Source organism: Pagrus pagrus, assembly GCF_965226575.1.
Source record: "Pagrus pagrus genome assembly, chromosome: 8".
NCBI lineage: Eukaryota > Metazoa > Chordata > Actinopteri > Spariformes > Sparidae > Pagrus > Pagrus pagrus.
Window position 1 is genome coordinate 23,900,136 of NC_140192.1, and position 15,204 is coordinate 23,915,339.

Genomic DNA, 15,204 nt, shown 5'->3' on the forward strand with positions numbered 1-15,204 from the left:
CAAAATAAAATCATGAACCTGCAAGCATGATATGTCTCCTTTAAGCCAAAACATGATCTTTTCCTAACCCTAACCAAGTGTTTTTTGTGCCTGAACCCAGCCAGGTCATAAGCACAGCATTGTCACAACATAATATTTAAAAAATGAACCTACAGAAATGGAAAGTTGCAATATATCCGTGGTTTGCAGACACATACATTGCCAACATTTATTCGGCTGATTGGGTCAGACAAAAACTGAGATTAGAAAATGAAACATGGTGACTAACAGGTCTGATGAATGTTGTCTTTGAAAAACACCCTCAAATTCTGCTTCTCCTCCACAGTCGCAGCAATTAAGATGCAGTGACGACACTGAGAATGCTCCCGATCCTGTTTGCGATTAAAAAGATGATACTGATGATGATGACGCTTGCAGTCATGGGGGCGATGAATGCGGTTGCCACAATAAATAGCTGTGAGAGGATGACAGGACTGCAGCTATCTGTCCCTCACATGCATTAAGCTGTCACAGCAAAAGCGACCGGTGGGTGATAAGCAAAAACTGGTTTCAGCCTGCTTGACAGAGCAGCGCACGCCAAGGAGAAAGAGAGAGCCACAGAGGGAGAGAGGGAGAGGGGAATGAGCTGGAGAAAGTTCATAACCGACTATACTCCATGTCACAGATAGCTGGCGGCTCTGAAATACTTTATCAAGCCTCTTGATGTACACAGCCTGCACATACACACACTAACTGGCTTTGCACACTCCAGCACAAATGGGTGTGGTGGTGGTGAAAGCACAGCTCGCAGAGACCCGTACTTGACCTGCACTGGAACACCGCTGCTCTCAACAAACAGACAAAAGCAAATTTACAATACACACGACTCTGGTCCTATAAAGCTTTTTCATACAAATGACCACTCGGGATGAAAGGATCGCAATTTGAGCTTCAGATCTGACTCTGATGTTTAGTACGAACGGACAGTGGCTCTCAGTGAGGTCTGTGTATCGAGCACAACAACTCATATGTCCAAACGTGATGACTATTTAAGGTTGCTGGGGGGAAATATATGTGGCAACCAGCAGCCTACAACTCCAGTGTCAGCTTTCATCCATATGTAAGCATACATACAGTACCAGCATGCACTGAGGGTACACACACACAAAGGAAATAAATAGACATATATTTAAGTGCATACAGGTAAGAACAACCGACAACATGCCACAAAGCGGACAATCTAGTTATGCCGGCCGACCAGACAACATAGTGCGAACAAGATAGCGTGTCATTTGCAGACATGATACGTCTGCTCCCCTGGGCTACATACAACCCAGCAGTTATGCCCCTCGTTCAGCCATGTTGGCAAGGCCACCGCAGACAGTGTTGCCTTTCACTTTGCAGAATCACATTTCATAGAGCAGCAACAGCCTGCGGCAACAACACGCTGTGTCTACTGTAATGTGGCAGACAGGCATCAAAGACGCAGTTAAAGACTGACCAAAGAGAAGGTCTGCTGTCTTTTCTTTTTTCTTTCCTTCACAACAGTTGCATTCATCATTCAGGGCTGCTGTGCTACACCCCGCGGTCAACGTCAATCAATAAACCCCCTCATTTCAATGAACATGCCGTATTGATCTATGACGTCTATGTCTATGGCTCAAGACGTCCAGCTCGCTCCAGTGCTCCTGGCTACACCTCCACAGGCTCTCCTTTAATCTGCCTGACCTTTGGAGTCAGTGGACGGAAAGAGTCAGAAGGTCACGTTATCGGACCTGGCCGTCAGCAGCCTCAAATAAAAACTGAGAGGACATTAGACTCCCAGAAAATACGATCAACACTCAATGGCTCCAGTACATGTCATGTACTGTAATCGAGTTAATACAGAACCACTGAAGTTAATTCCAAGTGGCTATAATGTATTTTTGCAAACATGAAGAATCAGATGTTGTTTGTAACTACAGGAGTTTGAATCTCTTTGTATACGAGAGCTCAACAAATAGAGCCGTGTGCTCTTTCTAATTGCGTTCAAAGTTTTTGCACTCCACTAGCCTACTTCACATACCACTTTATCAGAATTCACCACTTGTTACTAATGACTTTATTAATGGAAAATTAAACATTTATTAGGCTAATGCTGCCGGACAGAGAACAGTCAGATTGATTGATCAAGAAAAAATATTTAAAGTTGTCAGTCTGGCCTGTACACTGTGTAACAGATTCATTTTATGCTTTTTAGGTTGAAGTGTGGTGGTACTGCCAAGAAAAGGCCTTAAAACCAGCCCCAAACCACATAAAAATATAATTAATATATATATTTATACATATATATATATATGGGGAATGCCAGCGGTCACTTTACTTTAATACTTATACTTCGCCAAAATTCTTTCTTGCGCTTTTGCTGGCAGGTAATGAAAACATTTAAATATGGCATATCTTTGATCACTAAAGCATTGCCATTACCACTATTATAATATATTATAAGGTACTATATCTTATAATAACATGGTAGACTAATGACTCTTATATAAAGGCCTCCATATTTGGCTTTAGAAGGCCAAAGTCTTCATCGAATCGCCCAAGAATAAACACTTACTTAAACTTTTCAAGCAGTGAGACTCCACTGGCACTGCTGAAGCCACCGGATACCCTCCAGGAGCTGTTGGTGATGTCAGACACAGCGAGGCGGCGATGAGTGCAATGTAACTGACGATAGATGACAAGATGGTGTAGGTCACTTCGGCTTGCCAAGGTGTAGAAAGAGCAGCACGCTCTGATCTCATTATAGAAAGGTCATCATTTGCCATCTTAATGAGGGGCAATATAATGTGCACATACTGTACTGTATGTACCGCACACATTTACATTCATGTATGTATATATTTGCACCATGTCCTCACTGTGATTACTGCCTGTTTGCTCCCACAGACATGAGGACAGGATGCTCAAACAAATGCGAACACATGTACAAAAGCAGCCTCATTTAAACATGCTTACACTCTGCGTGACGTGTCTGCTGGCTCTGCGTCCTGCCTTTCCCTTCACTGTGGCGTGTTTCAGGAAGGGCTGGCAACAGCATGGGGAGTGTAGTAGGAGAACAAGCGCCGTGTGCGTCATACACAGATTCACAAATGCTTACTAGCAGTGCAAATCATCTTTGAACTTGACCACTTTTGAGGTGAATGTAGACAGTGGTGCTTGCTCAGCTGTCTGTGTGGAATATGAAGAACTTAATGGGGTTGGGTTGAGCGTCCTCTTTTAGTGTGGAATTAAATCTTATGTCATCTGTTAGGAAAGCTCTTGCCGCTGTCATGCATGCATACCATACTTTATCGATAAAGTGAGGTATTCTCAATTAGATCTGTGACTTAAAGGTCTCTACAGCGACGAAAATCTCTAAAAATCAGCCCCCATACCCTTCAAATTACCAAGCAAGTTATTGATTATCAGACAGACGTCATAGGAGGCTGATTGCTTCATCAAATTACACCTACACATGAGGTAGGTTTACAGTGATTAGATACAGTCTGGTACACTGTGAGACTGCACGAAATGTGCTGGTCTAACTGTTCGAGTGTGTGTTTTCTCCACAAGAAGCCTGAATTACCTGCAGCACAGATCAATCCGAGCATGTGCAAACAGAAAAACAAGGGTGTTAACCAAAGCAACAGGTAGCACATGTTGTTACTCCTCTGCCGTGTTTTCCCCTCAGCACCGCAGCGACTCCTGACTCACCGTCTGGCTGTATTGATTCAACTGACGAGGACCGTTCCAGCCAAGCTTTATGTCTGCAACTGGGTCACTCTATTGTCGTCCGAGATGAGGTGTTGCATGCTCCGTTAAAAGGTCTGACTCGTTTATAGTCACCAAAACTGTACACTTATTCAGAGCCTGAAGAATTAAAGGAGGGTTTTCTTACGCGCATTGTGCTGTGGAGAAAAGAGCAAGTGAAAACAGTGAAAAGGTGGCATTATCAGGTTTCGGATATTCACGCCCCTCTCCATTGAATTTAAACAATGATGTAATCCATGGAGATTGCTGTTGTCATAACAAACTTGGATGTGAACGTCATCGACAGTATATGAATGAACTCAAGATCATTTCTTATTGTCTGATGGTGTAACTTCATCTCCTGCAAACATTCCTGAAAAGACTGACTCTCCCAAAAATACCCGTTAACAACTTTATCGACAAGGGAAGAGAGAAGAGAAGAGAGAGACTGCTAATAGATCCTTGAGTGATGGGATCTGTGGTCTTCTGTCAACTGTGCGTTGAGGATGTGGTGATTCACCGAGAGCTACAAGAGCAGAGTCATCATCTGAGCATCCATATGGACGGACAGCAAATGAGTGTGAATCGGCTGTAGCCTGGTTGTCAGCTGTCTTATCTGTGCCGTTCCCTCTGGGCGCAGACAGATAGAGCGGGCGAAAGAAAAGACCAGGGACTTCATCATAAACATTTCTGCCTCTAGTCTTGCGTCTATGGGAACGAGGCCGGTGGGTTGGGACATCGGGCTGTTTGCTCTGGCAGTTAAATTGCTTTACCCTGTACAGCAAAGAGAAGTGATTTAGATAGTTTGAACACTCATCTCCGAGCATCTCATCTGAGAGTCTGTGAAGTGCTCGCAGAGAAGTTTTATTACTTTTTATCAGCCACCAAATCAGCGCCTCACAAATCTGAATATGTCTGTTTGAGACATCCTGCACTGAGGAAGAAGCAATCTTACACATTTAATCATGTTTAATCCTTGAGCTAAGGTTCATTCTTGACCTTCAAAATAGTAGTTTGAGAGGCAACTCCGATCATAAGAGCCTCTCCTTGTTGGATTCGCCGGATCCTTCTTGCCAGGCTTCAAGCTGAACATACAGTGTGTGTGTGCGTTTGTTTGAAAACAACAATGGCGGCTCCTCAAGAGGTTGGGCGTAGCTGCTATAGCGTCAGTTACATCGCAGTGGAGATTTGTTTTATTGAAAGAAAAGCAAAATCAGCACTGAGGGCTTTTCTTGATGGAAAAGATGTAATCGCTCTACTCACGACTGACTTTGGTAAGAGTTGGTGGTGCTGTCCCATGTTTGAAATGATTAGTTGAAGTCAGCCTGTGATAGATGGTGCAGCGTTCGGCCAATCCCCTGCCAAGAAATCGATCCAGATCAACTGAGCGTTACAGCCCTTCTTTTAAAAAGTGGATTTATCTCTATTTTACTTAATAAACGTGGAGAGAGGAGATGGGGACAGAGAGAAGGTGAACAATGGCTGAGGTGAACACTAACACAGGCACACACACCCTCAGCGCCCGCTGCTGCTTAAACAGTAAGTTATTTGGGACAAATAAATGTGAGATCAAACTCACTTGTGCTGAACACAGCTAGCTAGTTAGCCTTAGCTCTCTTTTTAGCTTTGAGCTATGTGTTTGTGTTTATAGCCAGGCTTCATCCATCCACGCTCCCCGTCATTGCCCATGTTTCGATCAGCCATTTAGTTTAACAATGGCTCTTCAGACACCTGACATGATGGTGGCTCTGCCCACTATTTGCACTCCATGGGGCACTCTAATGACAGGCCATGCCCGAGAGGAACACCCTGGTATATGATGTTATCATATCACATGCAACAGCTGTGGCTCAAAGGTCATCAACCACAAGCAAACAATTCATCCTCCATCGCAGCAGCTGTCATTCTTTTCTTCCCACCTTTTGATTGGCTTTTTAAAAGACTCAACAGATCAATTTCTAAGGGTTCATAAACTAAACTACGCCTACTGCATAATCAAACACTTGACCTCCAGCATTAGATAAGATTGTAACTGTACACGGTGGTTTATTACATAACTAAAATATGCTAAGAAACGTGCTAAAAAGTGCACTGGTTCCCGAGCAGTCAGCAGATTTTATGCAGCAGGTAATTTAGATGTCTATCAGCAGATCAAAGGTTTGGGAGCCTCGGCGTTTCTTTTGCAGCAGATCGATGTTCTTGTACTCTCCAGAAATTAATGATGTCGGCCGCTCCGCGTCTCATCAACTATGATGACATAACACAGTCTACAGGCAACACAGTTTTGCTCTAATGGGTACATAATGGAAATACGTCTGAGCTGTAATGTCGCCATGTTGGCAGGCTGCAATAATGCATGAAAATTAATTGCTTGTGTCTTAACTGCTTTTCTTAGAAAGAGGCAAACGATGAAACAGACCTATTAGAAATGCTAGGAATGACCTGTTTGTTTTTTCTTTGTTTTCCCCGAGGAAAGACTACTACTGACGGGTAAAGGAAAGTGATGTAACCACAATGCAGAAAACAGAGAAGACACGCACAATAAACATTGCTGATCAAGGATGTAATAGGATTTCCATAAGGATACTGGTGCTTCTGAAACATTGCTACTTACTCTTCAGGACTAATCCCACAATGTGCTGAAAAATGATCACAGAGGTGGACAGAAAAACAAAAACAGGGAAAAAGAAAAGTTCACCACAGCCAGTCACGACCAGTCTCCCACTCCAGAGAGGGGTGAGAGGAGGATCAATACATTTTATAGATTTCAGAGCAAGGAAACACTGGCTCTGATTCGCTTCCTAAATAAAGATAAACTGGTTATTGTATAAAAGGAGAAAACTATCTTTTTTCTTCCTTTTCTTCCTTCTATAGTCTCACCCCCATTTGCCTGAAGGAGAAAGAAGTCATTAACCAGTGGGAGGGAGGTATATAAAGAGACATGTTCTAGCTGGTTCCTGCCAAAATATCTTCAAGTATCACACTCATATCCTAATGCTGCAACACTCTCATTATATGTTGGCATCGTGACCTCAGCCTTCCACATTGAACCTGGGACAGGAGCTGTAAATATCAAGCAATGGTATCGGTGGCAATGAATAGATGGATAGATGATTCCTGTTTCTTTCAGGAAGCTCGACTTTCAAGTTCAGAAGTCGAGCTGATGTAGGACAAAGGTTAAAGGTCGCTGCACGAGTCAAGTATACGTCGGATTCCGAGAAGTTCAAAGCTGCTGTCGAAGTTAAAAGGGGAACATTTGCTTGTACTTTCAGCCCATCTCCCTGACCTGATTCTTTACGGAGCAGATCAAAGAGGCGCCTTCACTTTAAAAAATGCTGTTAAGTGACTCAAACATGACCGCAGAGCTCACATAATCTGAAGCTTTCACATATTTGTGAAAATTCTCCACGTTCCTCATGCTCTGCATCTGTGAGACCGATTCTCTGTGCAGAACCAGTTCTGTGAGGCAGTGATCGCTCAATCTGTGAGGATTTGACCCGTGACCTCGAAGGGACTCACTTACATAACCATCAGAGGGCCCCCTTCAGTTGTAAACGGCCTGGTTATGGGCAGGCAAAAATGAATCAGCACAGTGCAATGTAAAATAAATGGTCAATCATTTATTAACAATGTTACACAGTTTCCATCCTCAGCAGCAGCAGTTCTGCTGAGGCTACCTCATTCACTAGGTCTCTACAGGAACAAAAAATCCAAATATACATTCAGAAAACAACTCCATCAAGGACTTTAAAAAATTAATTTAGTAAAACATTTATGTATACGTTCATATATATATATAAAAACAGATGTACAGTAAAAATCGCATACAGTATCAAACATCTATATGAAAATGTTCTATTCAAAAAACTGTGTTTTAGTGCAAAAGCATTTTATAATATAAAAATACTGTGTTGTAATTCTTTTCTGATATGAAGAACAGAGGACATGGGATCCGTGTGAGGTGAAAATGTTAGAGGTGTGTGTCGGCAATGGGGATTCGTCTCAGCTCAACTATTTGGGAGTTGGTCACGCTCCCTCCATCGTGGCTTCCAGGGATGGACTCGTTATCGCTGACGTTGAGGCCAGTCCCTAAAACAGACACAAAAGGTTGCATTAAACTTTTTCTTTGTATTTATTATTCATGCAGTGTATGTGGAAGAATTAGTAGATTAAAGTGTATTTTTTTCTTGTAGTTCTCCCTCTATTACATCTCTGGAATCTCAGTCTGTATGTGTCTGTGTCTTTTGATTTAAGTTTTGTTGACAACCCTTCATCCGATCTCCTTCACACTTGCACATTGCTGGGGACCCAAGGAAGTGCAGTGTCGAGTGAGAAGTAGTTTGGATGAGCAGTTCTTGAGATCCATTAAACGACAGACCCAACCGAGGGTGCTCTGTAAACTTTGAACATTGAAAATCGTTTATCACATGCTTATCATGCTTATGCATGAGCTCTTCCCTGAGTAAGTCATGTCTGAGAGATTTTGTTTTTAGACTACAGTAAAATGAGTGTTAACAGGTGAAGTTTGGTCCTTCCGTTACATTTTTACAGGTTAACACAACGAAAACTTGAGACGTTAACACGCTTTTTCTGGATGTGTACAATTAGGGACTTTGAAAGTCCCCATCTGCTACTGTGACGCTCCAGAAATGTTTTGCGGACTACTGAACTTCACACGACTTTCAGCGGCATGTGGGTCAGTGTATAATGACTGCATTTTTAGATGATCTTATATTTAATTATTCAACAGTTGTGGACCACCTAATGTGCACAGTTTCAACAATTCGGTGCAAGAAATCCATGTTATCTGTCACATTTGTCCTGCCAGCGCCAACAAGGCAATATGCAATCAGTTCTAATGTGTCATAATCTCTGTGTTATCAGACTGTATACTGTACTGTATCTGATCAGTCGTGGCAATAAACGGAGCACTCTGATGTAAGAGTGGAAGAAGGCTGTGAAACAAAGTTATTCATTATAAGTTGAAGAGATAAATCATACAGCAGGCTTGTTGATATGCTGTATTTACTGGGCAGTAAACACATTCTCAGTAATGCATGCAATGCATGTATAGCAGGCCTATTCAACTAAGATTTGAAAGTAGTAAAGTGCTAAGGGGCCAGACTTCTACATTTCCATAACTGATAAAGAAATTATATATACAAAAGTAAATGAAAAAAATAAAAAATGCGCCTTTTCATTCTTGGACGCAGGTTGTCAGTTTGATTCTCCTATATTTCCTCTGCTTAAACTACCTGGGTTAAAACTTTTTTAATGAAATAAGAGTTTTTTTTTTAGCTTAGCAACAGACATAACTAATGAATGGGTTAGCCTACTAACAAATTGTTTAAATGGCAGGAAAGATGTTGTTCAAGGGCACAATTGGCCTCCAGGCCTCTAGTTGAATCAGTCTGCTGTAGAGTAAGCACACAAAAATATATTTCCAAATGTATGAATGCTTTGTGTTATTTGGATTTTACACAACAGTCACCAAGGCGTGTGTACTGTACTGTGGGTGTTCAACTAGAATGAAAGAGAGGGGGTTACCGTATAATTTTAATGCTTCTTCTTGTCATGTTTCGGGTTTAGTTATTTCCTGTTTTATTTTGTAGTTCTCTCTTTATGTGACATGTTTTACTTTCCACTTCCTGTTTTTGTGTTTTTTCTTTTTTGATTGCCCTATTAGTTTCACTTGTTTCTTATTAGTCTTCCCTCTCTTGTGTATTTAAGTCTGCGTCTTTCCCTTTCTCTTTGCCAGTTTGTTTGTTCTGTTTCCCCACATCAGTCCTGTGTCTCCTGTGTTCCTCTTGATCCGTCTGTGTTCCCAGTGCTTCTTTGGTTTGTACTATTTTTTGTACTTCTTTATTCTTGGAATTGCCCCTGCCTGCTTCCTTTGTTTTTGTTTCCTTTTGTTGCCAGCTTCTTGTCGACTTCCTTTTGGTACTTGCATTTTGGATTTTGTGTATTGGACTTCAGCTTTGTTGTTAAGGCTCGCCTTTTCTTTTTTTCACCCTCCTGACTCCTCGTGTCAAGCTTGGGCTCCTTTTTGTTTGACAGTGACAATTGTTTGGTTGTTTTGAGGATATCTTGAGAGATTACAGTTACAAAAGAGAAAAAATAGACAACAGGCCAAGAAATAAGAGAACCTTATGAAGATCCAGCGACTGTTGAAAAGATTTCTCCAAATTATTAGATTTGCCACTAGATGTGCAGTCTTCATGTGTTTTCCTTCTACAGTATTTTTCACCTTGTCTGCTTCCCAAAAAAATGCATTGATGTTTGTTCATATGATTTACTTTTCTGATGTTTAAGTAAATTTTTTAACAATATCTCTAAATGTAAGACACTGAATACCTGTCTCTGTCTGTTGGCTGTTTAAACACCAGTAACAATAATGGAAATAACTTCTATGACATAACCAGAGGAGCGTCAGGATTTGCTGCTTCATGCAGTAAGTATGTCAAGACTCCTTCTGACTCTGAGTGATAAGAAAAAACTGCTCATCAACACAAAAACCAGCACGTTAATGATCAGCTCTATGTCGTAATGTGTATAGTACATGTGTTGCAAGTACATTGTGCTTCTGTGCGTGTTAATAGTTCACTACCAAATGAAGGGTGAAGACCCTCATTACTGCCCTACTCAATGACCCCCGTCAGGTGGAGCCCTATTATGTAATTCTGATGAGGGAATTATCTTTACTGCTGACTGACTGGTTGAGATTATAGCAGGTTGTAAGTTCAGTGTGACATGTATGGATAAACAGAAGGTCACAGGACACCAGGGAAAGTGTACAATGGAAGAACATCCTTAAGATTGGGAAAGAAAATTGCAAAGAACTTTAAGTTGCAAGTTTGGATTCTATTTTCCACACAGCAAAGATCAAGTGTCTCCCTGACAGTTATATTTTCTTGAGGCCACGCCAAAGGCCTGCAAGGAGCCAACTGATTTGACTTAATTAAATCTTCCAAACTTGCCTCTCTGCTACCCTGAATTACATGAATTATTGCTTCATGCTGCTGAATCTGCAGACAAGGGGACATATAAATTCTCTGGCCTGGTTGCTGCAGCCTCAAGGCTATTTAAGGTTGAACACCACCGCAGCTCAGGACAGCAGGGAGAGGTCAGGAGAAGAGCAGACCAGGCCAGAGAATGCTGTAACTGTCTGCTTGTTTACTCGAGATTGATTAACTTGAAACACACACCTCTGGGTCTGATTCACGCTCTCACCACACAATCAATAAGAGGATACCTCTGTCAAAGTTTTTGACTCGCTGTAACACTATCCTCTTAGCCTAATCCACATTTATTAACCACCATCAGTCTCTCCAGCTCACACCTGCTCGGAAGGACTTTTAACTTGGCTGTCTCCATGGTTACGAATTTTGTTTTGCTGGGATGCACGCTGGCAGCTCTCAAGTGCTGCTGCATATACTGAAGGCACCTAAACAGACTGTGAGGAGACAACAAAGTAAAGTAAAGTAAAAAAAACCTGCTCCGTCAAAGTCAAATTGCTCAGTAATTTTCAATGATTCATTTATTTTTCTTGAAAGTTATTTCTTGCCACCATTATCCCAAAAGATTAACCAAGACATTCAACGTGACCTTTCCTCAGTCCTATCACCTTTAGGGTCTTATCAGGTTGGTTTGTCTGTCTTTGCGTCATATCTCTTATCTCTCCCAGAGAGACCCCCATATGGAGGAGCATACTGTTGCTCTTTCCATGATGTGAGACAAGAATTGACTTGGATATACTTAAAGCTGAGTTAAATGACTGTTTTAAATGATCAGCTGTCCATTACCAGGAAGAGTAACAGAGACCCTAAAGCAATAATTACAAAGAACAACAATCAAATCTAGGGCTGAGCACCAGACAGAAAACTATTTCTATTATTAATCCAGCCTCTCGATTAATGTCTCGTGTTGTATTTTATGCTGTTTGGTAAAGCCAGACAGTTGTTTTCACTTCTGCGTTCCAAAGGATCTTTAATCTAAGAGACAGAATAGAGGTAGTATGAACCTGAAAATGAACTTTTCAGGGGTCTTTAAGGTATCACAGACTGATTCATTTCCAGGATTCAAGCTAGAACAAGGACACTCATGTAGATTTGAAGTCAACAGCATGCCTGATGATTGCTCATTCATTAACCATTAAGGTTAGAGGCCTGCCTTATCTGCAGTGGTAGACCTTCTCCTCTTCAGACTGGTCGTTTTCCAAGAGTGTGAAATTACTTGGGCAAAGTTCTTCACTTCCTGTCGATGTCTCACATTAAGCTACTGTTGGCTTTTGTCCAGTTGGGCCTGATTCTTATTCAGACACTGTGAAACAATTACTTAGTGATTTGAAGGAGTGAGAAGAGGACTGTGTGCGTGTGTGTGTGTGTGTTTGTGCGTGCGCGCGTGCATGTGCGTGTGCATGTGCGTGTGCATGCGTTTGTATTGGTGAAATATCAGTTTGTAGTTTGGGCCCTTGGCTCATGAAACATTGATGGGAACAGAGGAAGAATGGTTGCTATGGCAGCAGAGAGATTTAAGGAATGACTAAGCAGGGCTGATTCTTATAGATGCAATATATACTGTATGGAAGTATACTGTGAAATAATGAAATACACACACTGACACGCACACAACATCTCTCTCTTTCTCTTTGTCTCTAACTTTTATAAACTCATAACATCACTCTGTTTTTTTCTAACTTTAAACCACATGTGCAACAGCTGGTTACAGTTTTTTTTTTTGGAAGCATGTTGAGTTTTTCCTTTGATATTGTAAAAAGTATTGAGGCCAACGCATTGTTTAGTATTTTGGTGACCTTATTTTTTATTTCATAGAAAAGTACTGGCTCAGAAGTGTTCAGGATGTTTTTATGCTTTCAGTCAGAAATGACTAACTTAAACTTAAACAGATGTTTCTTATTGACTAAGTACTAACTTGTCTAGTGAACTGGAAACCTTGAAACTGGGTTAGGGTTAGGGTTGTTTGTGATGAAATGCTGATACCAAAGAGGAAACTAATTGCATTTTTGAGGGGCTAAAGCTGCTCGAAAATCATGAAACTTTGCACATGCGTTATACGTGGTGAAAATGTATGTGTTTTATGGCCCCCACGGATAGTTTTATCTTGATGCATGACATTTTTAGGTGATTTGCACGCGTTGTACTTGTTATATTGTGTTCCTGTGCTGCAGCCTGCTGTGCATCAGGACCTAAAAATATCAGTGGTTGTATGCATTTCATTAATTTTTAGGAGAAACAATATACTGTATATTATTATTACTAATACAACTATTATGAAGATGTTGATCAGATACAGAAGGGAAAGAATAAAGTTCAGTACAGTTATAAGCATATTGAGGTAGAATAATAGTAAAGCGATGATTATACAGCATTAGAGAAACTTCACCACACAAACAGTATAAATATGCAAGCGTACAGTACATCTGTACTTTCGTGGGATCCTCACCAGTTTTTAAGGCAAATATGAGGTCATCAAACTCCTGCGACTCCTCATCAGTGGTGACCAGGTTGGTGTTGATGAAGCCTCCCTCTGTGGTGTACGTCCCCATCACAGGACTGGGTTTATACACACTGCTGGGCTGACTGCTGGGTCGCAGTGATGCTCGCTCCCAGTCTGCTGACACCTGAAACACACAGATATGCACATACAGCTATATGAGAGCATGCACATTAACATGCATGTATCATAGTTGTTACTGAACTTTGATTGAACCTTGATTTTTATGTTTTGATCTTCTCAGAGGATCATACTGTACAACCTTGGCGATAATGAATTCCTTTGAAAATCTAATGAATAACTTGATATTGCATGATGTTAAAGAAACAGACAGTTCCTATTACTTGATTTTCAAGTATAATTGAGATGTAAGGTTTGACCTTGACAGCAGCAAAGTAATGCAAATATCAAATTTATTACCTCTGTCAAGAAGGTTATGTTTTCACCAGTGTTTGTTTGTTGGTTGTTTTTTTCAGCAGGATTACAGAAAATCTACTGAACAGATTTCCACGAAAGTTGCATGGAGGGTGGGTCTCGGCCGTTATCTTTTGGTGCAGACTTGGATAAAGGGACGGATCCAGGAATTTTTTCATATGTAGATTATCATGTGTTACATAAAAATGTATTTTAAGTTCTTCTTTTTCCCATGCAAATCATAATATACAATAAAGAAGATAAAGTCTTCATGTGTTGTTAATAAATATTAAATTGACGCCCAAAAACATTAACTTTACAAGAATGGAGGGCAAAATCAGGTCGACCATCCTCCTCATCAATATACTCTCTCTCTATCTCTATCTCTCTCACTCACTCACTCACACACACACACACACACACACATAATGCACGATTAATTCAGAGAACGGTTTCGTCTGTCAGCCGTGTAATCATGTCTGTTAAGAGTTAGGGTCAGGCAGAGTGCATGTTGTCCAAGCTCCCCGAAGGGTTAAGGCCAACCCACAGGGTCACAGTGGGTTCGTGGGGTGAAAGCAAGGTCAGTGGGTTTTGCGTTTCATACTGAATGAGCCTTACAACATGGAAATTATGCTGCCAACACAGTCAGACAGATGACTGTGTCTATTAAGAGAGTGAAATAAAAAGCAACTACTGGGAACAACAGCTACACTGTTTTTGTGTGTTCTCTTGTTTTTTTTTCACAAAAGCTACATGAATCCATCATCTCTTCTTGTTTTCTACTGTGCTCATTAATTATGAACGCCTCATCTGTCCATGTACTTGCATGAACGTGTGTGTCTGTGCGTTTGTACAAACTTCTGAGGCTTGCTGGGCTGTAACCGGTACAGAGCGTCCCAGTGAGGTGAACAAAGCACCACCAGGCACCTCAGATCTTGCCTATCAACTTTGAGGGGATGACTCAAGCTATTCAACCTTCAAATTATAGTCCTCTATCCCAATTCTAATCTCACTTCAGTTTCCTTTTAACCAATGCACTCCACAAATTGACACTCATGTAACACTCCAATCGCCACTCTAAGCTGTCTCTATCTGCGCTCTTATTTTTCTAACTGGGCTGTAGCCAAATCTCAGAGAGGTGTGAGTGTGCTCTCATGAATAAAACAAGATTACTGGATTCCTACATGTGGAGAGAGATTGAACAGACGAGAGGGATTGGGGAGTTCCCAGGAGTAATGGAGTTAAACCTGCCCCCTTTTCTTCTCCTTCTTCTCCCTCCATCTCACCAGCTCAGTCCTTATAGGGTATTCTCCAGGGACACAGAGACTACAGAAATACTGCATGTGTATGGCTGTACAGCGTGTTTTCAGTGTGTGCTTACATGACAGAAAGGTCATAAGAGGCGCTGATGTGGGTGTTTGTGGGAGGTATGAAGACCGACCGTTTACACGCACCAAATTTTACATGAGATATACGATGTTACATAAGTCGGAAGTGAACAGGCAAAACGAGTGAAAATGCCAT

The 15,204-nt window shown here is 41.3% G+C and overlaps 1 protein-coding gene across 3 annotated transcripts in view; it reads right to left on the bottom strand.

Moving 5' to 3' along the window:
• Positions 1–7,353: 7,353 nt before the first annotated feature.
• adgrv1 (adhesion G protein-coupled receptor V1) overlaps positions 7,354–15,204 on the bottom strand; it is a 122,210-nt gene continuing 114,359 nt past the window's right edge. For all 3 annotated transcript variants that reach the window (XM_084360536.1, XM_084360535.1, XM_084360537.1), the window contains 2 exons: positions 13,216–13,393; positions 7,354–7,842 (listed from right to left, as the gene is read on the bottom strand). In XM_084360536.1, the coding sequence (XP_084216662.1) occupies positions 7,724–7,842; positions 13,216–13,393 (297 nt within the window). In that variant the 3' untranslated portion in view covers positions 7,354–7,723. The remainder of the gene's footprint in view (positions 7,843–13,215; positions 13,394–15,204) is intronic.